General features: G+C 45.2%; 1 protein-coding gene across 1 annotated transcript in view; it reads right to left on the bottom strand.

Annotated features, from left to right (window-relative positions):
* Nucleotides 1-27,673, bottom strand: part of DGKI (diacylglycerol kinase iota) — a 1,086,779-nt gene that overhangs the window by 352,834 nt on the left and 706,272 nt on the right. Inside the window, exon 19 of the mRNA XM_033957757.1 lies at nt 21,397-21,470. Coding sequence (XP_033813648.1) covers nt 21,397-21,470 — 74 coding nt within the window. The remainder of the gene's footprint in view (nt 1-21,396; nt 21,471-27,673) is intronic.

Below are 27,673 nucleotides of genomic sequence, written 5' to 3'. Positions count from 1 at the left end.
GGTAAGTTGCAGCTGTACTCGACTGGGTAAGTTGCAGCTGTACTCACTCGAGGAATGCAGAGAGAGGGGAGACATGATCGAGACGTTCAAATATGTCACGGGCCGTATCAAGGTGGAAGAGGATTTCTTTTTCCTTAAAGGACCCACAGCAACAAGAGGGCATCCGTTGAAAATCAGGGGTGGGAAATTTCATGGCGACACCAGAAAATATTTCTTCACCGAAAGGGTGGTTGACCGCTGGAATAATCTTCCACAACAGGTAATTGAGGCCAACAGCATGCCAGATTTTAAGAAAAGATGGGATTGGCATGTGGGATCTCTTCATGGAGGTAGTTAGGGGGTGGGCCATTAGTGTGGGCAGACTAGATGGGCCGTGGCCCTTTTCTGCCGTCATTTTCTATGTTTCTATGTTTCACTGCTGCATATGTGTGCTGCTTCATACCCCCTCCCCCCAACATATCTCTGTAACATTCCTGGCACAAGCAGCAACCCCCAACCTGCTGTCGCGCCAGTGTTGGCTCTTCCTCTGACATCATTTCCTGGGCCCATGCCTAGGAAGGGGACATCAGAGTATCAGAGGAAGAGGCGATACTGGTACGACAGCAGCTTGGGGGTTGTTGCTCATGCCAGGAATGTTACAGATGTATGGTGGAAGGGAAGCTGCGTGCACATGGCAGGAGGGGGTGGGGAAAGAGCATTTGGAGGTGGGGGGTTGGAGTAGAGGGCAGGGGAGGGATGCCACCACCCCAGGCATCTCTCACCCTCACTACGCCACTGGATCCTGGGACAGTAAAATAGCACCATCAAGAATGAGGTTATTTTACCATCATTTCAGGGCAACAATAGAGCTTGCAGTGTGCACTAGAGGTCTGCACGGGAATGGGGATCGCGGGGATCCCGCGGGTCCCGCGGGGATCCCGCGGGTTCCCCCCCTGGCCCACGGGACTCCCACGGGGACGCCCCCTGGCCCACGGGACTCCCACGGGGATGCCCCCCTGACCCACGGGACTCCCACGGGGACGCCCCCTTGCCCACGGGACTCCCACGGGAATGAAAACAACCTACCTAAATTCTGGCGATGCAAGCATGCAGCTTACAAGTCTGGCGTCGCGTCGGGAAATAGCCATGTTGAGCAGTGAGCTCAGCACGTACACAGATGAAAGCCTTGCTTGCTGATTGGTCCGGCGGCCCCGCCCCACCGTGCCGCCGGACCAATCAGCAAGCAAGGCTTTCATCTGTGTACGTGCTGAGCTCACTGCTCAGCATGGCTATTTCCCGACGCGGGCATTAGGCTGTTTTTTGTCATTTCGGGTGGGGGATGGCAGCGGCAGCAGCAGCCTGAAAAAGAAATCATCCTGGCCGGGTTCGGTGTCATGCTCCGGAGCTTCTACAGCCTTCCTATCTCCCTCTCCCTTCTACCTGCGGCTCTCTTCGGCAACTCAGCAGCAACGATCGACACAAGCTTCTGGCGTCGGGGCCTACCCTCTGCGAGTCCCGCTTGTTTCAACTTCCTTTTTCCACAAAGGTGGGACTCGTAGAGGGAAGGCCTCGATGTCGGCAGCTTGTCTTGATCACCGCTGCTGACGAGTTGCTTAAGAGAGCCGCGGAGCAGGGGGGTGTTGCCAGGTGCAGGTAGAAGGGAGAGGGCCAGATGCAGGACTCGTGGGTGAGGGAGGAGAAGAGAGAGGGGAGAGAAACAAAAGGAAATATTTCATACTGGGCTGGGCCGGAGTGGAGAGAGGGTGGAAAGATTCTGGCTACAGGGTGCAGTAACAAAGGAAAAGGGGGGAAACCTGAAAATGGAGATAGTGACACAAAGAAGAGAAAGGGTAAGCAGGACCTTCTGAATAAGGATAGAGATACAGAGGGGACATGAAGAGGAGGTGAAATAGAGACATAGAAGTAATGCTGAAAAAGTGTGTGTGTGGGGGGGGGAGATAAAGACATTGAAAGGGCAAATGGTGAATATGGGGTAAAGACAAGGACAGAGACAAATGAAGATTCTGAAAAAGTGGTGAGATAGGGATATAGGTGAGATGGACACAAAGAAGGGTGATGCTGGAAAATAGGTGGAATGGTAATTCTGACAGACACAGAAGGGAAATGCTGGATCAAGGAGAGATGGGGCTCAGGCTGGATGGAATGAGGAGAAATGCCTTGTTGGCCTGGAACTTCCTCTCCTACGTCAGAATTGACGTCAGGGAGCGGAATGCTGGTCAGCGCGACGCTTCTGCAGGGAAAGCTTGGGACAGCGGTGGCTTGGGGACTATTCCCCGATGGCGGTGGCAGCAAACCGAGTGGCTTGGGGGAGGGCACGGAGAAAGAAAGAAAGGGGGCAGACAGAGAGACAGAAAGAAGGGGGAACAGGGAGACAGAAAGAAAAAGTTGGGGGAGAGAATGAGGTCTGGAGGAGAGGAAACATACAGGAGGCTGAAAGAAAGGAAGAAAGATTGGATGCACAGTCAGAAGAAGAAAGTGCAACCAGAGACTCATGAAATCACCAAACAGCAAAGATAGGAAAAATGATTTTATTTTCAATTTAGTGATCAAAATGTGTCTGTTTTGAGAATTTATATCTGCTGTCTATATTTTGCACTATGGCTCCCTTTTACTAAACCGCAATATTGTTTTTTAGCGCAGGGAGCCTATGAGCATTGAGAGCAGCGCGAGGCATTCAGCGTAACTCCCTGTGCTAAAACCTACTATTGTGGTTTAGTAAAAAGGGAGGGGGTGTATTTGTCTATTTTTGTATTTTGTTACCGAGGTGACATTGCATAGAGTCATCTGCCTTGGGAAATGTATATGGCAGATATCTTTGTTTTGTGTTCAAAAGAAAAGGAAATGCATTTCTGGTTTTATTTCTACAGTGTTGAAGTACTTGTTGGCCCTTGCTGTGACTGGTGGGGATCCCCAAGCACCGCCAGCAGAGGACCTCCTCTAGAGATGGTCAGAACTCCCCTCCACCAAGCGCAGCAGTCGCTGGCAGCATCCATGAGCCACTGAGGTGCCAGCATCTGTGACTCAGGGACGCTACTGCTGCCTGCCAAGCTTGGCAAAAGGGACCCCAGGCCAACTGCAAAGGAAGTCCTCAGCTGACAGTTTGTGGGTTCTCATCAGCTGAGTATTTATATTTTATATTTACATTAGAGGTTCTGGTAGAAACCCATTTACAAAGTATGTATTCTTCCCAATTAATATTTCCAAATTAATAGTCTCTTTGCTTATTTGTAAATGGGTCTCTACCAGAGCCTTTAATTCAGTAGCATAATTAAATAAAATAACTATTTCTGAAGTTTATAGGGAAGGATGGTGACGGAGGGGATTCCTCGCGGGGACGGGTGGGGACAGAGGGGATTCCTCGCGGGGACGGGTGGGGACGGAGGGGATTCCTCGCGGGGACGGGTGGGGATGGAGGGGATTCCTCGCGGGGACGGGTGGGGATGGAGGGATTCCTCACGGGGACGGGTGGGGACGGAGGGATTCCTCACGGGGACGGGTGGGGATGGGTGGGATTTTGGCGGGGACGGGTGGGGACGGGTGGGATTTCTGTCCCCGCGCAACTCTCTAGTGTGCACCTGGTGTTAAGTACAAGTTGCATAACAGAAGTTACATAGTAATGAGCTGCCTTTCATACACTTATATGTTTTGCATTATATACTATGTACTACAAGATAACTTATTTATCACTGCATTAGGACAAGAAACCCAGTGTCACATCCCAGTCATGATGGTTTAATGGGACAGAGTCAGAGTCAGCGGAGCTATCTCTCGCCGATGCCCCTTGCTCTCTCCTGCCTTCTGTTGCTCCTTCTTCCTCTCTCCTGTTCTCTACTCTGCTTTTCTCTCCTTCTCTTTTCCTGTTTCCCGCTTGCCTGCCCAAACATCCAGATAAGTCCCTACACGACCACATCACAGAGGCATACCTCGACTCACACTGGTTCCCAATTCAAGCAAGAATACTATTTAAATTCTATTGTCTGTTATTTAAATTCATAAATGGTGACAGCCCAGCCTACTTGAACAACCGCCTAATCCAAACTACCACAACCAGACACAGGAGAACCCAATCACCATTCACATACCCTCCAATCAGAGACATCAAACAGAAAAAACAACAACTGTACTATGGCCTTCTAGCCACACAGGCAGCAAAACTAGAACACCAACTCTCCAATCTACTAATCATGACCCCAGACTACAAAACTTTCAGAAAATAAATAAAAACCCTGCTATTCAAGAAATCCATGAAGACTAACTAACACCGTATGAAACATTTCAATCCTCTGAAGCAACCCACTCTACTCTGTAACACCTCTGGACATGTCCAGAAAACCTCTTCTGTAATCCGCCTTGAACCGCAAGGTAATGGCGGAATAAAAATCACTAATGTAATGTAATTTGCAAGGAACCCGGATTGCAGTTTGTTTTTGGGGCAGGCTGTTTCTACATATTTGTGTGCTCCTCCAAGTAATTTAAAGTGGTACAGTCGACTTCACCTAAGTGCACATCGGTTAAGCGCATGTGTTGGTTATCCACAGCCTACTACCATGGTCCCGGTTTTTTTACATTAAAGTCAATGGATGTAAACTCCGAATAATTGCAATTCTGATAAGCACACAATCTGCTTATGCGCAAACTGATATTATAGGTCCCACCTCTATTTGTTCATGTTAAGTTCACTTTGGTTTAAAGCAATCATGTTCTCACATGGATGAGCCACATGTTTCAGATCAGCAGTCTAGGCCTGGCCAGGTGTTCGAACTTTCAAAATTGCACCATAGTGTCGCATGGAGAAAAATCTTTGCCTTAACATGTCCAACACGTTGGTCAATTGTTATTGTCTTTGGCTGAACGTGTTGATATCTTAAAGAGACATGGCTAATGGGAGAGTCAGGTCTCTATTGCAAAACATTACAGCGTTCATCCTAGACAGATTTCTCAGATTCACAAAAAAAGCAAGCCATATTGAAAGACTGGCAAAACAACAGCAATCCTACCAGGAAACGGAAAAGAATTGGAAAGACTGGAGATGTTGAATAAGTGTTGCTGTGATGGTTTGTGAAGCTAGAAGTCAACTGCCAATCAGTGGGTCTCTGCTGATGGAGAAAGCAGCACAGCTATCCGAAGAACTGGGCGTAGAAGACTTCAAAGCAACAAATGGATGGCTAGAGAGGTAGAAAGTTCGTAACGGCATAAAATTTAAGCAGCATGGCGAAAAACAAGATGCTGATGAGTTTGGTGCAGAAAGAGGGTCATGGAAGTATTGCCATCAGTCACTGGTGGATATGAACCATGCGACATTTTCAATGCTGATGAGATGACATCCCTGGCTTTCAAACGCAGCAAAACTGTTGGCTTTAAGGTGCCAAAGGAACGACTGACATTGCTGCTCAGCTGCAATATGGACAGTAGTGAAAAGCTCGAGCCACTGGTGATTGGGAAGAATCAAAATCCTTGGTGCTTCAAAATCATTAAACGCCTGCCTGTTGAATATGAAAGCAACAAAAACGCATAGATGATGACAACACTGTGGATTGAATGGTTGCAGAAGCTTGACAATCTGATGAGAAGGCGTAAGAGGCACATTGTAATGCTATGTGATTACTGTGCAGCACATCAATGACTTAAGACTAACCAACATCAGACTCATGTTTCTGCCACCAAACACAACATCTTTGATCCAACCGATGGACCAAGGGATAATCACCAACTTCAAACGTCATTACAGGTCGCTCGTCTTAAGATATGTGATGGCAGCGATCAATGCAAGCATGGAAACCAGCCCACGAGCTGCTGAGCGCACGAGAAAAATGATGGTGCTCGACTCTCTTCACATGGTACGGGAAGCTTGGATTCGAGTCTCATCATCAACGATTTCAAATTATTGACGGGTGAGCGTTCACGCATCTGATGAGACAAATGAAGCTGACACTTCGTCCACTGAACTCCCAGTTGGACTCTCGCCACAAGAGTTTGAGCTGTATGTGCCCACAACATTTGACAGCACTAATTCCGATATCTGTACAGTCATAAAGGACACTGCAGACAACCAAGAGTCTGATGAGGATGGAGATACTGCTGCGGTCATCACGACTAATGAAACACCTGCACAGATTGTTTCCTTTTCGGACGCACTGAAGTCTATACACACGCTGCGTTGTTTCCTAGAGATAAATGGATGTCACAACTATGGACAGTTTTACAGTATCAGTAGTCAGATACACAGCCTGAATTGTGCAATCTGCGTACAGAAAATAATGGCTGATTATTTCAGTAGAATGTTGGTTTAAAAAAGGTTTACAGTGTATTGCATTAGATGGAACAGTGTTGTTTCTAAAACAACTGTGTTAAATTGTGGGTTTTTTTGCTGAAAAAGTTTTCTTGCATTTGACTACAGTGTACTGTGATTTTTCATGAATAAAAAGTGGTACTCCGATTAAGCATACATTCCATTAAAGCGCACTGGAGGGCTTGCACTTAAGCGGAGTCAACTGTAATTGAAATCACTCATTATTATTCTGTTGCCCAATTTGCCAGCTTTCCTAATCTCTGAAAATGTTTCTTCATCTTGAGATGGCGCTGTCTTGCGTATATAGTGCACATAGCAGGGCGTGACAGAGACCTTTCTAGGACTGGATATAAAGTGTGTATAGTTATATATTTATATAAGCAAACCAGATTAAAAACTTAAAAGATAGTTAACAAAAGACTAGGAAATTATATATAGAGAGATGGAAGAAGAATATATATATATATATATATATATATATATATATATATATATATATATATATATATATATGTGTGTGTGTGTATATATATATATATATATGTGTGTGTGTGTGTATATTTATATATATATATATATATATATATATATATATACATACAGTGGAACCTTGGTTTACGAGCATAATTCGTTCCAGAAGCATGCTTGTAAACCAAATTGCTCGTATATCAAAGCAAGTTTCCCCATAGAAAGTAAGGGAAACTCGCTTTTATTGGTTCCATCTCCTCCCCCCTGAGGCTACCGGCGCTGCTCCATTCCCCCCCTTGAGGCCACTGACGCTGCTCCATACCCCTCCCTGCGATCCGGCATCCCCCCCTGCAAACCGGCATCCTCCCCCCCGCTCACGTTACCCCCCCCCCCCCGAGCACGGCAATGACATCCCTTACCCCGACTGAGCACTAGTGCCAGTGCCCGAAGATCCTCCCTCTTCTGGCGCGGCCTTGGCTGGGCGGTGTGTCGGAGATCCTCCCTCTTCTGGGCTGGGCCGGGCTGGACTGGCTTTGAGCATTTTCGCATGCTCAAAGCCTTCTGGTCTTGCTCTCTCCGAGATTCTGAATCTGAGAATCTCGGAGAGAGCGAGACCAGAAGGTTTTGAGCATGCGAAAACGCTCAAAGCCAGTCCAGCCAGGTCCAGCCCAGAAGAGGGAGGATCTCTGACACACTGCCCAGCCCAGGCCGCGCCAGAAGAGGGAGGATCTTCGGGCACCGGCACTGGTGCCCAGTCGGGGTAAGGGATGTCATTGCAGTGCTTGGGGGGATGTAGGATCGCGGGAGGGCAGATGCAAGCGGGGGGATGCTGGATCGCTGGGGGATGCCAGATCGCGGGGGGGGGGGGGGCGCTCGTACAGCGAGGCAAGCTCGGTTTATGAGGCACCAAGTTTGCAAATGTTTTGCTCGTCTTGCAAAACACTCGCAAACCGGTGCACTCGTAAACCGAGGTACCACTGTATATATTTGTGTAATTTGTTGGTTAAGCAGGATTTGGGGAAAGATTTTAGTGCATAACATCTGTAGAGGTAAAGGAAAAGAAAAAAAGAATTATTTTAGTTCTGAACAAACTTCAAATCTTTGCCTCTTTGTACTTTGATCAAGTGGATTTCTACCACTCCCTTTTTATGAGCCATGGAGACAGCTGTTTTTCACTGTCCTTTGTTTAAACCTCTCCTCTCTGTTTTTACATAAACATTTAAATAGCTAAAAGTTTTACTTATTTAATAATGTTTTTATGAATGAATGTATGAATGACATTTGGGATCCCAAAAATGAAAGGTGACTGTGCAAATGAGTGAATTTGGACATTTTAGTAAAAGATGAGAATATGTATGGAAGCTGTTCAAAAAGTATCAGACATTAATTTTTCTTGCATAAACAAATAAAGCTAGGGAAGCGTGGTTTGGTGCACGTATGTAGGCGACCCTAATGCGCATGCTTGAATTTTTTCACACTTACTGAAGCTATCAGTCGCCGGCAGACTGCCGATGAGTGAAGAAGTGTGAGCTCCATCAGATTTTCATTTCTGACAAAATGACAGAAAAAGTTGAACAACGCTACTGAATTCAATTTTGTGTAAAGCTTGGTGATTCCCAAGTGGAAACAATGCTCAAGATTCAACAAGCCTTCATGGACGAAGCAATGGGCACCACACAGATAGAGGAGATGGCCGATGAAGAAGAATCCCTGTGGGACCCCCCCTCCCTGATGACCCTGGGTACACGAATATAGGACATGAAAACATGTCAAACTGAGCAAAATTGGCTTCTGAGTAACTTCATGTTTAACAAGGCATCTCACAAACACTTTGAAATGAGAATGTTGCCTGTGTGTTATGGGGAAATTTCCTCTAGGCTGGACTGCTGATCAAGATAAAACACACACACTTTGAAAGAAGGCGGAAGAATTTGCAAAACTACTGACCAGCTGAAATACAGAGACCTATGCAGTGCATATATGAGACCCTCCGACACCTGCTCCATACCCAGCTCCCATATTCCCTGTTTACAAGAACCAAGTTTGGTAGAGCAATGGACAATAAACCAAACATGAGGGCTATGCACAACATGAACATCGGTGAGTTTACAAAAGCTCCCTGACAAGCCTATGTCACTGACAGTTGCCAACCACTGATGGGGTAATTTCAGCCACTGATGGGGGGACATTTCTGAAATATCTTTGCACATCAGATGACCTTCATGCACAGCACAGATAACCAGAAATAGATGTTTATGCCTTGGCCAATGGAACCTGGGCAACTTTGGACAGCAGACCCCTGCACATATTCAAAACTACAGCACCTGCTCCTCTAAGAAATGCAGAACCAGGACAGGGTGTGGTCCGTTCTGGGAAGGGGCATAAGTCATGCACAGATGACCTCTGGAAAGCCCCAGATAAAAAGTATGTTAGGTCTAGGATAAGTTAGGTGGTTTGTGTCCATTACCCCAATCTGATAATGACCTACATAAATATTAATTATTCCAACGTCACTAGGACATGGCCAATTAGAAGACATAAAGATCTATGGCCAATTAGTTAGTAATTGATTAATTATGCTAAGTAATGCTAAGCAGGAAAAGTATATCCGTGGCTGTAAGATGAGAGGGAGTCAGTAGACAAGGTAGGTCTGCACACTGCAGGTGTGGGCTTTACTTTCTACTCCATACTGGTTGCTGTACTAATTTTCTGTTCTCTTCTGTATGCTGGTATTTACTTTATAAATAAATTCATATATCTAAGCAGCAGCATTCAGTGTGTGGTCTGAGTCCTTTATGGTAAGGGTCCCTAGCATGTCCTTTCCATCTTGTGACCCCGATTTGATTTGAACACGCAGCCTTCTGATTTCATATCCCGGAATCCCAGAATGCCATTCCTGCTATTACTAATTTATATATCACGTTGGGGTGGTATTTACTTTATAAATACCAATAAATTTGATATCCGAGTCATGGCACAACCAAATACATTATCAGTTTTTCATATTATAGATTAGATTTTGGTAAACGGGAAACATCCAGTGGCGTGAGTGTTTGGTCCCTTCTTTACCTGAGAGTTAGATCAGTGGGGCTGGTTGAAGGGACCAACAGCTGCTTGGGAGTAGGACCAATAGCATCAATCGTAAGTTTTACTAGATTTGGTAAGTAATTTTTGGAAGTAATTTTTATATTGATCAATACTTTTTTGTTATTTTTGAGACTGTACTATTTTATACAGTAGGAGTACAGTTATAGCTATATAATAAGCATTACTGTTAGAATGCTGCCACTAAAAATTATTGACACTCTTAACTTAAAAATAGTAGCAGGCCCAGATGCTTCCCCCAACTTAAGGCACGCTACAGACTGCCAAGCCATAGAAACCTTGATAACCGGAGCACCTTATATGGACCTACTTCATATTTCTCATGCTTTTCCGGTTGAGCACCCGACAAATCTATTCCTATCATTACAGCTCCTAGCTGTTGGCCATGAATGTTTGCCTTTCCATAGGAATCCTAATTCCAACCCTCCACTTCTACCATTACTTTGGTGATGGTGTAGAGTGCCGTAATCACCCTGAAGGTAGGGCCGTAAACTGGAAATGCTGCTGGAAGACATGAAATCTCAGGTACTTCCGGTGTTCATGGAAGATGGAAATATGCAGATAAGCCTCTGTCAAATCCAGCAAAGCTAAAAACTCTACTGGAGTCGCCACCGCAATGATTGAATGCATGGTTTCCATGCAAAAGTGCGGGATTTGCAGGAAGGTATTGACAGATTTGAGATCCACGATGGGCCTCCAATCTTCTGAGCCTCTTTCGGTACCATGAAGCATAAGGAGTATCAGCTGGAGCCCAATTTGCTACGAGTAGGCACAGAGGTCCCACCCTACATTTCTAGGACTGCTGTTGTACATCCCTACCATCCAGAATGATACACCTAATGAACTAGAAAAAGAGATTTAGGTTCTTACTTTGCTAATATTTTTTTCTAGTAAACAGGTATGTCATTCTGGAACTCCACGCTGTCAGTATTTACTCTGCCTGCCTAGTGTCTCAAAACTGAGATTTTGAGGTCAGTCAGACCTTAAGGGTATGTAGAGTAATCTATTGCTATAACATTTGGGAGAAATGTTTGTGCTTTATAAATGTTTCTGATTGGTATGGTTATTTCGATGTTTCAGTTGTTTAATATGTGTGTTAGACTTTCAGAGCAGAACAGATTTGCTTTGGTACAAACTGAAGGGGGTGGCAGATGGAAGGAAGAGGAGTTGTAAACCTGGAATGGATTCCTTCTGCATGGCTCATGAGAATGGAGAGAATACCCTATTGTTCAGAATAATATACCTATCTACTAGAAAAGATATTAGCAAGATAATAACCTAATCTCTTTTTCTTTAAAGTCAAAAATAATAAATAAGGGATTAAGTGTAAAAACTCCCTTCATCCCTTATTTTAAGTTCCAGCCTTTCTTTTGATGAAGCCAGGTGTTATATCTCTTGGAGGGACCTTTTTCCTACGACACCCTTGCAAATGTGTAATACAGTACCATATGAAGAAATATGTATTCTTTGAGCCATTCCAGTTGACAGCTTTTCTGGCAGGAACTCGACTGGATGAAGGGAAATCAAGAGAGGTCCAATTGAATAAATGATATCCTTCCTCAGCTAAGGGACTTTGTTTTCCTAATATTTGATTTGATTTTCGTCAGCATCTGTTAATATGTCCGCCTCATCCATCTTGGATCTAATTTTGAGGACTTGAGCTGAATTTAAGCTAAACATTTATTTTATTTAGTTGATTATTATGTATTTTACCTATGAGTATTATTTTTCTGCTTTTCTTCAACTTTCTGTACAAGTGGATACTTGATTTATAAAATGTAAAATTTGATAAATATAAAATAAAAAAAAAATAAAAAAAAAATAAAAAAGTTCCAGCCAAAAAAAGCATATTTATCAAAACTGAGCTCTCTTCTCGACCCCCCTTCAATCAACATACTGATTCACTCACTTGTCATCTCGACCCTAGACTATTGTAATGCCCTCTACCAAGGAATAACCCAGAAAGAAACCCATCACCTCCAACTGATACAAAACATTGCTGTCAAACTTCTCTTCCATGCAAAACAATACGATCATGTTACTCCCCTTCTTTGCAAAGCTCATTGGTTGCCCATCACTCACCGTTCTACCTATAAAATATTATTTCTTGCTTTCAAAACAAAAAACAAGCATCAACCAGCCTTCACTGATAAACTTTTAATTCCATATGCATCTTGCAGAACGATCTAGTAATCAAAACCTGCTCACTATTCCTCCAATAAGAGAACTCTTTTACGACACCACACGCAAATCCATTTTCTCTGTCACAGCTCCCACACTGTGGAATGCTCTCCCCACTGATCTTCATTTAGAAAACTCTTTAGATACATTCAAATCCAAACTTAAAACATTCCTCTTTAAAGACGCCTTTACTTTGTAAATATTATTTCCTTTGAAATTCAATTATCCTTTACAGCAACGGTTGTCAATCTGTGAGTCACGACCTCCTGGGGGTCGAACGACCCTTTCACAGGGGTCGCCTAAGACCATTGGAAAACACATATTTTCGAAGGTCTTAGGCAGTGTTCTTCAACCTCCGGTCCGCAGAAATTTTCTGCTGGTCCACAGGGCTGGCACATCTATCGGGCCCATGACAGCGTTCTTCAGCTGCCAGTCCACGGTGCGATCAATGTGGCATCTTCGGGCTGGCTCCCTGAGTGCTGCAGTGTACAGAGCCATGAGAAAAGGCTCCTACGCATGGCCTAAGCCTGAACCGGAAGCCTTCTCTCTGGCGTCACAATGTCAGAGGGAAGGCTTCCAGATGAGGCGCAGGACGCGCATGAGGAGCCACTGCCCACAGCTTTGTGCAATGCAGCACTCAGGGAGCCGGCCCGAAGACCCTGCATTGATCGCACAATGGACCTGCCCAAAGATAACACCGGGGGGCAGGCCAGAAGGCAAGTTACATGGAGGGAGAGAGACAACAACATTAGGGGAAATGCTTTTATTTTTTTTATTTAGTGACTGATTTGTCTGCTTTTTTTTAATTTAGTGATTGATTTGGCTGTTCAGGAAAAAATGCATTTGTTTCTTTTCCTCTGGGGTTGTACTGCTTGCAGAGTCTTGCATCTTAGGGTTTGTTTGGAAATATTAGTACTTTTAGTTTTTGGTCCTGCATTTGCATGGGGTTATCTGTTTTCTGGTAGGAATGAATGTTAAACAGCATACAGTGTGCTTTGTGTATTTTAACTTTATGGGTAACCTTTATGTGTTGTTAATACAATTATATTGTGTGTCTATATATAAAAATGAATGGAAAAAATGGTGTTACAATTAGTACTATTATAGGGGTGGGATCTGGGGCGGAGATTGCTTGGAGATGGGCACGACTTAGCCCAGTGTTCTTCAACTGCCGGTCTGTGGACCGGTGCCGGTCCACAAAATAATTATTTTATTTCCGCCGGTCCATAGGTGTCAAAAGGTTGAAGAACACTGGCATTAGGAACTGAGACATTGCTCCTCCATCCGTCTCCAGGTGGGTCCGCCCACATGCAGATATGCCCACATACATTTATTTGTAATTAGAAATAAATATTTCACTATATATACCGTATTTGCCGGCGTATAAGACGACTTTTCAGTACCTTAAAATCCTCCCCAAATTCGGGGGTCGTCTTATACGCCGGGTACTGTTTACATGCCCTTACTTTACATTAGAGAGCTGCACGGGGACGCCCCTAGGGTCGCGGGGATCCCGTGGGGAAGCCCCCTAGGGTCGCGGGGATCCCATGGGGACGCCTCCGAGGGTCGCGGGGCTCCTGCGGGGCTGGATGTACTCAGTCTTCTGGATGTACGCGACTCTTCTTCTCCCTACTTTCTCTGCTTGCAGCACAGAGCCAAACGGAAGTCTTCCCGACGTCAGCGCTGACGTCGGAGGGGAGGGAGGGCTTAAACAAAGCTTAAACAAAGCCCTCCCTCCCTCCGACGTCAGCGCTGACGTCGGGAAGACTTCCGTTCGGCTCTGTGCTGCAGGCAGGGCAGATAAGGAGAAGGAGAGTAGCCTCGCGGTTCGAGTGGCTACCAAGGGAGAGGGGCGGCCCGCCCCGCCCCGGTTGCAGCACAGCCGGCCAGGTTCCCTTACTTTTGTGGCACTTCCCCGACCGACCGATAACAGCCCGGGTCCGACAATCCTCCCTGCCCTGTAGCCGCGAATCTAAATTACCTTCTTACAGCAGCTGTAAGAAGGTAATTTAGATTCGCGGTTAAGGGCAGGGAGGTTTGTCGGACCGGGGCTGTTGTCGGTCGGTCGGGGAAGTGCCACAAAAGTAAGGGACCTGGCCGGCTGTGCTGCACCCGGGGCGGTAGAGAAGGAGAGGGGGAGAAGGACGCTGAAAGGCCATGGTGAAGACAGGAGGAGGGGGGGGGAAGGACTCTGAAAGCACTTGAAGACAGAGGAGGGAGAAGGACGCTGAAAGCACATGGGGGAATACAAAGGGGTGGAGAAGGACGCTGAAAGGCCATGGGAAGGGCGGGGGGGAAGGACTCTGAAAGCACTTGTGGAAGACAGAGGGGGGAGAAGGATGCTGAAAGCACATGGGGAAGACAAAGGGGTGGAGAAGGACGCTGAAAGGCCATGGGGAAGACAGAGAGGGAGAAGGACGCTGAAAGGACATGGGGAAGATGGGGGGGAGAAGGACACAAAGGAAATGAGGAAGAGAGAGTAGGGAGAAGACGCTGGCAGGGAAGAAGACAGATGCCAGACTATGGGGGAGCGGAGAGAAGAAGATGGGTGCCAGACCAATTTGGAAGGGGGAAGAAAGGGAGAGGCACAGTAACAGAGCAAATGGAAGATGCAGAAGGAAGAGAGATAGTGGATGGAAGGAATTGAATGAGAACATGAGGAAAGCAGAAACCAGGCAACAAAGGTAGGAAAAGAATTCTATTTCTTTTTTTTTTTTTTTGCTTCAGGATAAAGTAGTATATTAGTTGTGTTGATAAAAATTTATAAACATTAGAGCCTCTGGTAGAAACCCGTTTACAAAGTATGTATTCTTCCCAATTAATATTTTCAAATTAATAAAGTTTTTTTGCTTATTTGTAAATGGGTTTCTACCAGAGCCTTTAATTCAGTAGCATAATTAAATGAAATAACTCTGATGTTCTTTTAAGTTTTATTTGTTGTGCAGAAGGTGTGCGGAAGAAGGGGTAGTCTTATATGGCGAGTATATAACAAACTCTATATTTTAATTGTAAAAGTTGGGGGGTCGTCTTATACGCCCAGTCGTCTTATACGCCGGCAAATACGGTAATTACATATTGTTTTTGTGATTATCACTATGTTTTAATTATGTTCAATTTGTAACAATGAAAATACATCCTGCATATCAGATATTTACGGAAAAATTATGTTCTTACCTGTTAATTTTCTTTCCCTTAGATGCAGCAGATGAATCCAGAGACCAATGGGATAGCTCACATCTACCAGCAGGCGGAGATAGAGAAACTGATTAACAGGTGGTCCTACTGGCTGGCACTCCTCCTGTTTATCTAGTATAGCTCCTTGCCCAAGCATCCGTAACCATCAATAGGCATAACATATAAAAAACTTCTTTCCCATAACAAATCTCAAAATGCAATAATACAGAAAACAACCTGCCATAATAACAAACTGCGAAAGTTGCAAAAGAAAAAACCGAGAGACAATATCCAGAAAGGGTGGGGCTCTGGATTCATCTGCTGCGTCTAAGGGAAAGAAAATTAACAGGTAAGAACATAATTTTTCCTTCCCTAGCAACAGCAGCAGATGAATCCAGAGACCAATGGGATGTAGCAAAGCAATCCTCAATCTGGGTGGGAAGCAAACGCCGCCTCCGCAACAACCGAAGCACAAAACGCCCCTACCACATGCGCCCCCACATCCAAGCAGAAATGCGGAGAGAAAGCATTCTCGGAAGACCAATTAGCCGTGAGACAAATCTCCTCCAAGGAAAAAACCTCTGGGCCGAGCTCAAGAAGTAGCCATCGCTCCGGCGGAATGGTCATAAAGTTCTTTCGCCAACCGCTTCCCTGCCAGCAAGCAAGCATAAAGAATGTCCTCCTGGACCCATTGAGCGATGGAGGCTTCGGACGCCGCCATACGTTTGAGGCGTCCCTTGAAGAATACAAAAAGGAGATATAAACAACTAAAAGTCGTTAGAAACCGAGCTCGCGGAGAACGCTACGTACGTATCAAAAAATGCAGTGAATAAACGCACTGCTCCCAATTTCTCCTCCCAGGAAGAAGGAAGGAAAAGCGAGCATGACATAAAAGAAAGGATGACACTCCCCTAGAAAGAAATAGTGGTACCATCCGAACTGATACCCCATATTTCAGAAATCAGAAATAGGAATCCCTGTTAAACAAGGCCTGCAACATAGAAAACTGCAGAGCTGAAGCCATGGCCACAAGAAACCCCATGTTCAACGGCATAGCCCTTTAGAGTCACAAAAGACAAGGATGAAATGAAGCCTTCGGTAAACTGAGAAGAAGTATGTGAAGATTGTACTCCAAACCGGGCTTTCTAAGAGGCACATGAATATACCGCACTCTGTTTAGGAACTGAACTACATGAAGCTGAGAAGTAAGCGAAGAGCAATATACCTAGCCCTTGTAACAAGCCAAGAATGGCACTAGAAGCTGAAGGGAATTGAAAGCTAAGCCCTCTGCAATACACTTGTGCCAAAAAGGAACTCTGGAGTGTTTCAAACATTAAGAAGCACCCAAAAACCTCCAAAAGGAAGCAGAAGCCACAGGAGAAGACGTCCGTAGCACCTGGATAAGAGAAGAAACAACCTGCTTCGCATAACCCTTACACGTCAACCAAGACTTTTCAAAAAACTAGGTGGTAATACTAAAGTAGTACAAATATCCATGTTGATCGGACCCTAGGCGAGCAAAGCCGGAGATACCAGGAAACTTCTTAGTCCGGCTGTTGAAAGACTCATCAAATCCGCATAGTAAGGATGGCGCCGCCAATCCAGAGATTCTACAAATACTGTGCCTGGAAAGCGAGCTCGAAATGGCAAATCCAAGCCATCATCAGCCAGCGGAAAACACTGAAAAAAAAGAAGGCAGAGGCGAGATAGGAGCCATGCAACTACCCCCTCTAACTCTCACTTCCTGGGCCCGCCGAAGAAGCTAGGAAGCTTAGAATTGAGAGACGAGGCCATGAGGTCTAGGTCAAGGAGATCTCACGTCCATAAAAAGAGCTAAAACGCCTGAGCCACAAATCTCAAAATCCAGGATGCAGAAGATTACACTATTACTAACATGCACACTTTTCAGAGCGTACACAGCGCTGTACACTGTAACATATAAGAAATGGGTCATGCTCAGATTCCGCGGAGAGAAAGTCTATCCAAACTCTTATCCTGATCCATAAAAGGATCTGCCAACAGAAGACGAAGATGAGAGTCCACCCATTGAAGCAGACCAACTTCACCTGCCAACTGAGTACAACACCTACTGCCCAAGCTGTAGAGAAATACCCCCATCATAATACTGACCAAAAGGACCCTCAGCGGCAATCCAGAAGAATGATCTGAAGCTCCCGAAAGGTAGCCTGACCCTGCTCAAGAGTAGAAGAATGAACAAGTACTGAGTCACCTCTGAAGACCAGACACCTGAAGCTGAGGATGGAAGCCACCGAGCTCCCCAACCCGACAGCCTGGGATAGTCGGTGGTCATGAGCTAGTCCAGCAAAGACCGAGGCATGCCTTGAAAAGAGAAATCGCGCTGAGCCACCAAATCATAAAGAGCGATGCAGGAGGAGCATACCAAATAATTAGAGCCCTGAGATACCAGGAACCACCGGAACAAAAGCGACTGCTGTAGCGTAAGAAGGGGAAAGCAAGCCGAAGTTCCCAGTGGAGTCAGCAATATGGATCACAGAAACTGTACAGAATCCCATACTCTTGGTCATGGTAAGCGAAGAAGAATACCAATCTGAGACCGAGACCTCACGCCCAAGTCTCCGGAAAGAAACATATGTCTCTCCTATATGAATAAAAACATTACCCCGATATACCTATAAATAGTACAGGAGAAAAGAACGCTGTGCAAATTCGAAGATGCACGTGTAAAGAACTGAGGAAAAGATACCACCCTTTTCGTGTCAGTCAAATGGCCCGACTGGAAGTCGTCCGAATCAAGCAGGCAGTCAAGAAGAAATTAGAGGAATCGCCTGGTAGCGCCAAAACGGTACCACCGCCCACATCACCTAAAACGTTCATGAAGCTTTGGGTAGGCTTTGGCATGTGCCAAAACCAAAAGCGCTGCTCCAAGGGAGGCAGGCAAACCAAGTGCCGATTCAGAGTCCATAGAGAAAATGTAAATATACTACTATGTTATCTGCAGAAATGTGTAACCCCGAGAAACTAATTCAGAAGAATGGGATCCAGCCTGCCCAATGCCCCCATCTCAGGCACCATGCAGTAAATGGAACAACGTCCCTTAGTTCCCGAAGAACTACAAGAACTGTCCTGAGGACCAGTAGCACTGAAAAGGGAAACACAAAACATAGAGACTCCAAGAACGAACTGGAAACCTGAGGAGGATGCAAAGATGCAAGCATCCTGAAAAATCTTCACAGCCCCCTGACCTGACATTATAGCGTCTTCTCCCTCATGAGAAAACCTGAAGAGTCATTGAAAGAAGTCAAGATCCCCTCAGAATGAAGTGCAGAAGGTCAGGGAATGGCAGGATGAGACTGTAGGATCTGCAAGAAGATTCTCCTAGGAAAATTCAAGTTTCACAATGTAAAGAGGAATATACTGGAACCATGAAAACAGTACTAACCCCATGCAACATGAGCGAAATACGTATGTCCTTTAAAGTGAATACATACTACACTCATCAAGATGCTGCATCTACCGCCCTGTGGAAAACAACAGCATCCTTACAGGTATCGGACAAAGCTCACATCGCTAATGGGAGCTTCAGGGATGAGGCTAACAGCCACATAGCGCGTGATCCTCTGCGGGTTTGATAGAATAGGTAACTGGCTCCTGGTTAAAAGGAGCTGTACAGCCCTTCCTGTCTGGTCAGGGGGCCCGTCTAGCATATGCCATGAGAAAACGGTGACAGGAGAAACCAGCGTGATAAGCATGGAAATCTGAAGTCCAGGCCCCCTCAGAAATAGAGAAAGAGAGTCCTGGCCGCAGGAAGATGCGCAGTGTCATTATGCCCATAGAGACAGCCCGAACTTGGAAACTGTTTGTACTACCTTTAGGCATATATATCCTGTGCCACTACTAGACACATGCAGCTCAGCACAGAGGCCCAAATAAGGACAGTTACCAACAGACAAAGGCTCAATCTGCAGGGACCCCAAAGAGAGACAATGAGATACCTGTGTGAAATACAGGGGACTATCTTACTGATGATCTCACCAGGGCACTATCTTACTGATGATCTCACCATGCTGTGAGTTGCCGTATATCGCCCCAGTCCGGAGACAAACCGAGACTGGGTGACCTAGCACAGGGCAGAGTCTCTCTGGTAAACCCCTTGAGTGCTAACCCCAGAGTCCGATTAAACAAGCAGCTTCCTTCAAGGGAGTACAGCAGGAACACAGACATAGACATATAAAGCTGCCCAAGCTTGTCCCAAAGCTGGTGACACACACACATACAACTTGTCTGAACCGGAAAGGAGAGAAGCCCCGGCATACCCTGACCAAAGTCAGCTGGAAACAAACTACCGGAATGCTGCAGATCTCCCGCCATCGCCGGAGACCCAAGCGCATGCCGGATTCTCACTGACATGTAGCCGCTGCATCAACGCTCCTAGAAACATAGTTGGATTCAAGCCCCGCAAAATTTACCCTGCCGCGGCTTGCATAGAAATAAAATCAGACTCAGGGAATAACCAGAAGAACGGCCCACAGTGCCGGAAAAAACATGTCCCATCTCATGCTGCTATAAACCGGCACCTGCACAATCAGCTGCACATGGCCGTGACAAACACCGATGAAAGAGAGCCTCAGAATAAATAGGACTACTGCTGCACTGAAACCCAACAATGAGAACAAGTGCGAGCAAGAAATCGCACCGCTACTGCCGCGCTGTAACCAACAAGGAAACCAAGCGCGTGCATGCAAAGGGCGGGAAGTCCCGGCTCCCTCCAAGGATTTCTAGTCATAAAACTTAGCCACAATAAAATATCCATGCCTTAAATGTACGATGACCGAAACCACAGTACTAAGACTCCCAAACAGAACCTGAAGTTCAAACAACTGTAAAAGCCAGACATACTCACAGCTGGTTGTTAGGGCCGGTTGAAGCCAGTTTGCAGCAAAAGCATGGCATAATGTAGCAACTGTGGTCTCTTTTTTTTTTTTTTTTTTTACAGAGAAGGGAAAGAAGAAAAAAATTGAGACCCAGTCAGACCCTCTATCACTGGAGGGAGGGTGAGGCAGGGACCTGGGGGGCCCAGGTGTAACCCCTAAAGCCGGCACCGTTCAGCGGGACACCCCTGTCTCACTGAAGAGAAAATCTCAACAGGAGAAATAGCACTGCCAGCTCACTGAAGAGAAACCTCAACAGGAGAAACAGAATGGCAGACTCGCTGAAGAGAAACCTCAACAGGAGAAACAGAATGGCAGTCTCACTGAAGAGAAATCTCAACAGGAGAAACAGAATGGCAGTCTCACTGAAGAGAAACCTCAACAGGAGAAAATAAAGTTTCAGCCACAGCCAGAATTCAGGAGCTAGTTGAATAGCGACCTTTTCCTGCTGGGAGATAGAGAATACTAGATAAACAGGAGGAGTGCCAGCCAGTAGGACCACCTGTTAATCAGTTTCTCTATCTCCGCCTGCTGGTAAATGTGAGCTATCCCATTGGTCTCTGGATTCATCTGCTGCTGTTGCTAGGGAAATTACGATTCATAACAGTAGTAAAATTTCAGTTATGAAGTAGCAATGAAAATAATTTTATGAGGAACTGTATTAAAGGGCCACGGCTTTTCAAAATTCTTAAGGCAACCAAAACGCTTTTTTTAGAAGCGACCTCCCCAGCCTAATTGTACCTTCCTCTCCCATTTCCCTCTTTTATTTTTATCTCGATGTATTTATTACCTTTTCCTTCCCATCCTTTCCTAATGTATCATGTACCTTAATGCGTAAATGTTTCCCCTTTTTCTTAGCTTAGCCAAGTTTTTATTCTTTTTTTTAACTTTTACTACATATATTGAAAACCATTTAGATACATGTATGATAAATGGTATATCAAAAATAAAGAAAACTTGAAACCTGATAGAGAAAATAATTCAAATACTGTATGAGTATTCCTGTTGTAAAAGGGAAATACATGTACATTTTTCAGTCCACTCAAACCAGCCCCAAGATGCGTCCCCTTTGAATCTTTGCTGTCTAACTACCTACATATTAAAACAGCAGTTTTCTGAAATCAATATTTATACATATAACCAATCTACATTTCTCAATGTTGTTATTTACATGTTTGCATGCTTCTAAAATGATCTCCAATATGTGTTGGAACTGGAAGAGAGAATAAACCTGAATCTGCAGTTTCCAATGTATTATATTCAGCTTACCTGGGGATATTTAAAAACACTATACACTGGAGCTTCAGCTCTTGAATTTTGGATGTCATATCAGTCCCGTCACACTGTAACACATATGGAATGATAATAAGATACTCAGGTTTTATTTCAGAGTAAACAATAAAATGAGTACAACATGGTCTTGTCTTAAATAATATCTCATAATCATGAAGGGAAAACATGCAGATGCATGGTTTGAGGCAGGGCCAGTTTTAGACATGCTGGGGCCCATGGCAGAAATTGAGGAGGCCTCCTCTTCTACCTGTCCCAATTTCTCCACCCACCATTACTACCATAAATAAAACAACATTAAAGGTGATCCATCAAAAGCGCACCAGACAAAGGCGTGCTGACAATCCCGCAGTGACATTCGCGCGCAAGACAGATGCACGCCGCCTTTCAGGGCTTCCCCTTTGCGCTGTGAGGGTGTGTGTGTGTGTGGGGGGGAAAGCCCCCACTAAACTTACAAGTATTCGTGCTCCCATTGAGGGAGGGACCCCCCCCCACTACACTTAAAACTCCCGAAGAGCAAAAAAACAGAAGTTTTCAATTGTAGCGTGACTGGCCCATGGGCCTAGCAGTGACCGGCACATGCCTACAATACTGCCCTGGCGTGCTTCCCCAAATAGGAGGAAGTCCCTGTTGTGGATATTTCACTTTGTGTACAAAAGTCAGAATGACACAATTCAGGTAAGTATCAAAAGAAAGAAATACTATTTATTGTTCATCCAAAATGCAGGGAAAACAAAAGTCCAAAAGTGTCAGCAACTATAATGTACCCAGAATAATAGTGTCATCACCAGCCTGGTCTGGTTCATGCTCAAATGTATAACTTATGTCCCAGGTAAGTCCTACTTTGAAGTAGTAATAACAGCACATAGTACAATTTAGTCCAACCCACAACTCAGAGCTGTACAATGTTGCAGGGCTTCTCCCTTCTCTCCAAGCACTAAGGAGCGGAAGGTTACTGGATTTGCCAATTCAGCTCCTTGGCAAAGCAAAGCACCCAAAAAAATATAACCCATAAAACACACTACCTGGATGTCTGGCAAACCGGCCCCAACCTTCAGGGTTTTCACGGTATTCAAAAGTGCATTACCAAGATTGCTTAACTGTCCTTAAGCATTGTCCCCGCAGCAAGCCAGCCAGCACATAAAAAAAAAAAATCAAAAATCTGAACAACCTTGCAAGTCAAACACAAAGTCAGATCAGCTCACTTCCATGGCTTCTGGTAAAGCAGGTTCTGGCAGAACACTCCATTCCATGTCTTCCAATACCTGGTTCTCCTGTGTTTGTTCCTCTGCTTCTGGGTTTATCATTTCCACATCTGTGGTTTCCTGGGCTGGTGGAGGTTCCTTCCACATGGGACCTTCCCTGGACTCCTCTCTCCGAGACAGCCAGCTTTCTAAATGTTCCAAAGCTGCTGTGCCATGCCCAGCCCTACTCGGGAGAAGGGCTTTCTTCTGATGAGGCTGTCTTCTACCCTGTTTGGCCAGCCCTTTCCAAGATGGAGGATTTAAAGGGGTAGGACCTATTTTCACAGGTCTATGGGCTAAATCATGCTCAAACACAGCCTGCGCTTCCTGATCTTGTTCCTGGCTTGCAGGTACATAGTGATCAGCCCTGACTAATTTCACCGGGAGGTTTCTGAGGTTTTCCACTGGCACAAGGCCGACACTGGGATCGGGTTTGTGACACAATGTACTGGGGAAGGGGGGGTTGCCCCCACCTACCCCCACGGGAGTGGAGCACTTGTAAGTTTACTGGGGGGGTCCCCACCTGAAAGGTCACTTGGACACACAAAGTCAGAGGCGTGAAGAAAGTACAAGAGTTTTATTTACAGCATGCCGGACTCTTGTGCAGTGAGCAGCCTGCTTACAAGAGTGTCAGAAACAGTAAATGCACAGACTTTTATGCCCTTTTCACTAAACATATGCAAACTAATATATGTAAAAACTATAACTTCTCATTTGCTACTTCTATAACTTTTCTACAATTATTATTGATCCTAAGCCAGCACTTGCGATAGGTTCAGGGGTATGACTTATAGTCCTATAGGGAGCTAGTTCATTTATCTGCTTATCTAAGCCTTGCAGTTCTAAATGTTACATGTTTAGGAGGTCAGGGTACATCATGGCTCAAACTCTTATCTATTTAGTTTACAATGTGGTAAGGCAGGGACGTACATTTCAGACAGATGATGTCAGCAGATTGTACACAGTTTCCAGCTATGTAGGCCAGAGCAGTATTTCAAACAACAGTTAACCATTTCATGACCCTACAAACCTACACCCCTACTCACAGCACAAATGGAAAGCCCTCAAAGCTCAGGAAATGGCAGCGCACATTTGTCCTGCGCACAAATGTCATTGCGGGATTGTCAGCACGCCTTTGTCCAGCCTGATTTAATTAAGGCACCACTTTAAATGATGTCTTCACAAACAAAACACACAAAGGCCTTTACCAAATATAGAACTATAAATCACAAATTAGAAATATGAATACCAAAACTGAACTGGAAACACCAAAAAATTAAACTCAGCAAGTACTTCATTTTGTACTGAACACAACTAGTGGCATAACCATGAAATGAGGCTGGGCCTCCTACTTTGAGCTTAGGCCCCCTCAAAATGAACATCTCCCTTGCTATAGCTATAGCTGGTAGGGATCCCTCCTCTCCCTCCTCAGGTCCAAGTTCTGCAGCTGGCAGCAGTATTTCAGAACTGCTGCTGCCTCCCTTCCCCACCCTGGCTTGACTTTCATGCATGCACGAAAACAGTGGCATCTTGAGTATAATGCCACTAGCTACAAAGTTTGGAGATTTCTGGTTGCCGGACCAGAGGAGAAAGTCTTCAGTTGTCAGGGCCACTTAATACAATAAAATGTGTGATGTACATATCCCAAAGCTAAAATATTCCAGTTAATAATTTCAAAATTAAAACACTTTGCTATCCTGTTGTCTGAACATTGTGTTTTTCCATCATCTTGGTCCCAGTTTATCTTTATGCTTTTTGTCTATCTTCTACTAATTCTCTTCTGCTGTCTATTTTTTCTCCTCTTCTCTCTTGCTCCATTCTCTCACTATGCTTGTCTCCAACATATTGGATTATTCCTTTCAGTTTTCCTCCTCTGCCCACTCAAATCTTTGCCTCTTTCTAACTGTTTTTTTAAAAAAATTTACAGCTACCTAACAATTTTCCATCTCCTCTCAGTCTCTAGCTCTCCCGTTTCCCATCTCACTCCATTCCCAGCCTCCAATTTCCTTCTATCTACTCCCCATTCTACCACTGTACTCACTGTTCTCTGACTCATCTTCTTGTCATCCCCATTTTAAACTCTTCCACATGGTTCACCACTTCCAGAATCCCCCATCCCTCTCTCCACTCTTGTCAAGCTATATCACCCCATTCCTTTCTTTCCATCTCCTAGCACAGTGGTCTTCGCTAATTTTTAAGTGAGGCCTATTTTAAGTCCAGAAGGGTTGGAGAGCCGACAAATATCTTCCTACTTATTTTAAACATTTCTAGTCTGCCTATCTACTTGGGGTCATGATGCCAATAGCACTTCTCAACATTTATTCCTACCTGACCTTGGTCACACAATGCAGAACACAGATAAACCCCATGTAAATATAGGACCACAAACTAAAAGTCCTAATATGCACAAAGCCATAAGATGCCAGACTCTGTATGCAGTACAGCACCAGAGAAATAGACACAAATGCATTTCTTCCTAAATAGTACAAAATATAAACAACAGATGTAAATTTTCAAAAACTGACATATTTCAGTCACTGAATTGAAAATAAAATCATTTTTCCTACCTTTGTCTGGTGATTTTATTTTTGTAATCATCTTTTCCCAGTCTCCCTGCACTTCCTTCTGTCTATTCTTTTAACTCTGTTTCCAGGAGCTTCTTATCTATTTGCTGTTTTTCTCTCCTTCACTTTCTGCTTTAAGTTAAGCAATTTTTTTATTTTCTAATATTTATTTGGTATGAATTTGGTACAAATTTGGCACTATTTAATGCTTTAAAGTATGAAAGACTCAGCAATGATTGGGTGGTGAGGTTGCAAAATAGGGGGGGGTGTTACCTTCTGAAAAAGCCTCTCCATGTCTCTGAGCTGATCTTTACATATGTATAGCATGATTTAAGCTTTATTTAGGCACATTTTTTGGGTAGTGCTCTGATATCATAACATACTACATTCATCTTTGGCATTAAGCTTTAACATTCAACTTGCTTCCATATTTTTGCTTCCTTCTCAATCTATTTTTCCATGTCTTCCCCTCTTCTCCATCCATGTGCACTATCTCCTCCCTTCCTGGTCTGGCATCTATCTTCTCTCCTTCCCACAGTTTGGCATCTCTATCCCCTCCTTCCCTTCCTTCCTCGCCCCTATTGTGGTCTGGCATCTCTCTCTCCTTCTTCCCTTCTCTAGCATCTCTCCTTTCTTCCATTCCGCTTCTCATGGTCTGACATCTCTCTCCTTCCCCTGATCTGGTATCACTCTCTTCTCTTTCCCACAGTCTCTCTCACCTTCTTCTCTTCCCTCCTACTGTGGTCTGGCATATCTCTCCTTCCCTTACCCTTTTCCCATGGTCTAGTATATCTCCCCTCCTTTCTTTCTGTGCTCTCCTCTACTGTGGTCTGGTACCTCTCTCTCTCCTCCTTCCCTGGCATTTCTCTCTCCTTCCCCCTTCCCCTTTCTGTTGTCCATTTCTCTTCTTCCCTTCCCCTCTTCGGTCTTTCTCCTCTCCTCACTGTCTAGCATATCTCTCTCTCTCCTTCACTTCCCCCTCCTGTTATCTGGCCTTGCTGTCCTCCCCTTCCTTTTCCCTTACCTTCTTTCTTCCAATAGAAGTTCTGGCATCTTCTTACCCTTTCCTCATCATCTCCACAGTACATCATCTTTGTAGTACCCTCTCCCTCCCCTCAGCAGAATCCAGCGCTGTTTCACCCTTTTTATTTCCAGCACTGAACTCTTCGGGCCACAGGCAACATGAGTGAAGTAAACATGCTGCCTTCAGTGGTCCCAGAAGCTTTCCCTTCCTACCATAGGGACTGGAAGTTGTAGCAAAGGGAAAGCATTCGGGACCACTGAAGGCAGCATATTTACTTCACTCACAGTGCCTGTGGCTCAAAGAGTGTAGTGTTGGATAAAAAAGGATAAAATAGTACTGGATCCTCCCCAGCGGGGAGGGGGGAGATAAAATTCTGGATAGGCTCCAAAGGTCTCAGAGCCCTCTGGCGTCCGCCTGTCCCAGAAGTCTTCATTCAAGCTCACATTCCTGTTCCCACATAGGCAGACTTATGCTGAATGAAGGGTTCCATGGTAGGCTGACAGCAGAAGGCTCATCTCATGGATGATGCACCGTGGCTGCCGGAAGATTTAAAATAACAGCGACCCGGGGGGGGGGCAGGAGCTGAAGAAGTCATGCCGCAGGGTCCTTCTGAGGGGGGAGGGAGGAAGGAAAGAAGAACATACGCTACATGCCAAGGACTGGGGGTAGGGGGTTGGGAAGGCATGAAGGACCGATGCTGCACGGACTGGGGGTGGGTGGGAAGGCAGGGATGAACAGATGTCACATGGGCTGGAGGGGGTTGAGAAGGACAGATGCTGCATGGGCTGGGGTGGGTAGAAAGGCAGGGAAGAACAGATGTTGTTCGGGCGGGGAGGAGGATGGAAAAGACCGATGTTGCACAGGCTGGGAGTGGGTTGGGAATTACAGATGCTGCAGAGGTTGGGGGATTGGAAAGGACAGATGCTGCATGGATGCGGTGCTGGGAATGGAGGGAAAGAGAGATGCTGCCAGTGGGGCAGGGAAGAGAAAAAGAAAATTGTTGTACATAGGTGCATGGAGTGGGAGGGAAAGAGAGATGGTATGCATGGGGAAAAGAAGAAAGAGGGAGAATTGGACATGATAGTGATGGGAGCAGGAAGGGAGAAATGTTACAGTGGGATGGAAGAGAGATGAATCAAGGAAGGGAGAGATGTCATATTCTGGAGAAAGGTGATTGAAGGAGAGCGTTGTCAGACTATTGGAAGGTGAAAGACAGATGCCAGACCAGAAAAAGGAAGGAGAGGAGAAAGAGATACCAGACTGCGGGAAGCAGAGGCAAGGAGAGAGATGATAGACCATGGGAAGAGGGAGAGAAGGAGAAAGAAATGCCAGACCTTTGGAGAGGAGAGAGATACCAGACCATATGAGGGATAAGGGGGAAAACAGAGATGTCAGACCACAGGAGAGAGAGGGAGGAGATAGTA

This window comes from Geotrypetes seraphini, chromosome 9 (assembly GCF_902459505.1).
Source record: "Geotrypetes seraphini chromosome 9, aGeoSer1.1, whole genome shotgun sequence".
NCBI lineage: Eukaryota > Metazoa > Chordata > Amphibia > Gymnophiona > Dermophiidae > Geotrypetes > Geotrypetes seraphini.
The sequence above is the reverse complement of the archived record's forward strand: the minus strand, read 5'-3'. Positions and strand labels throughout refer to the sequence as shown.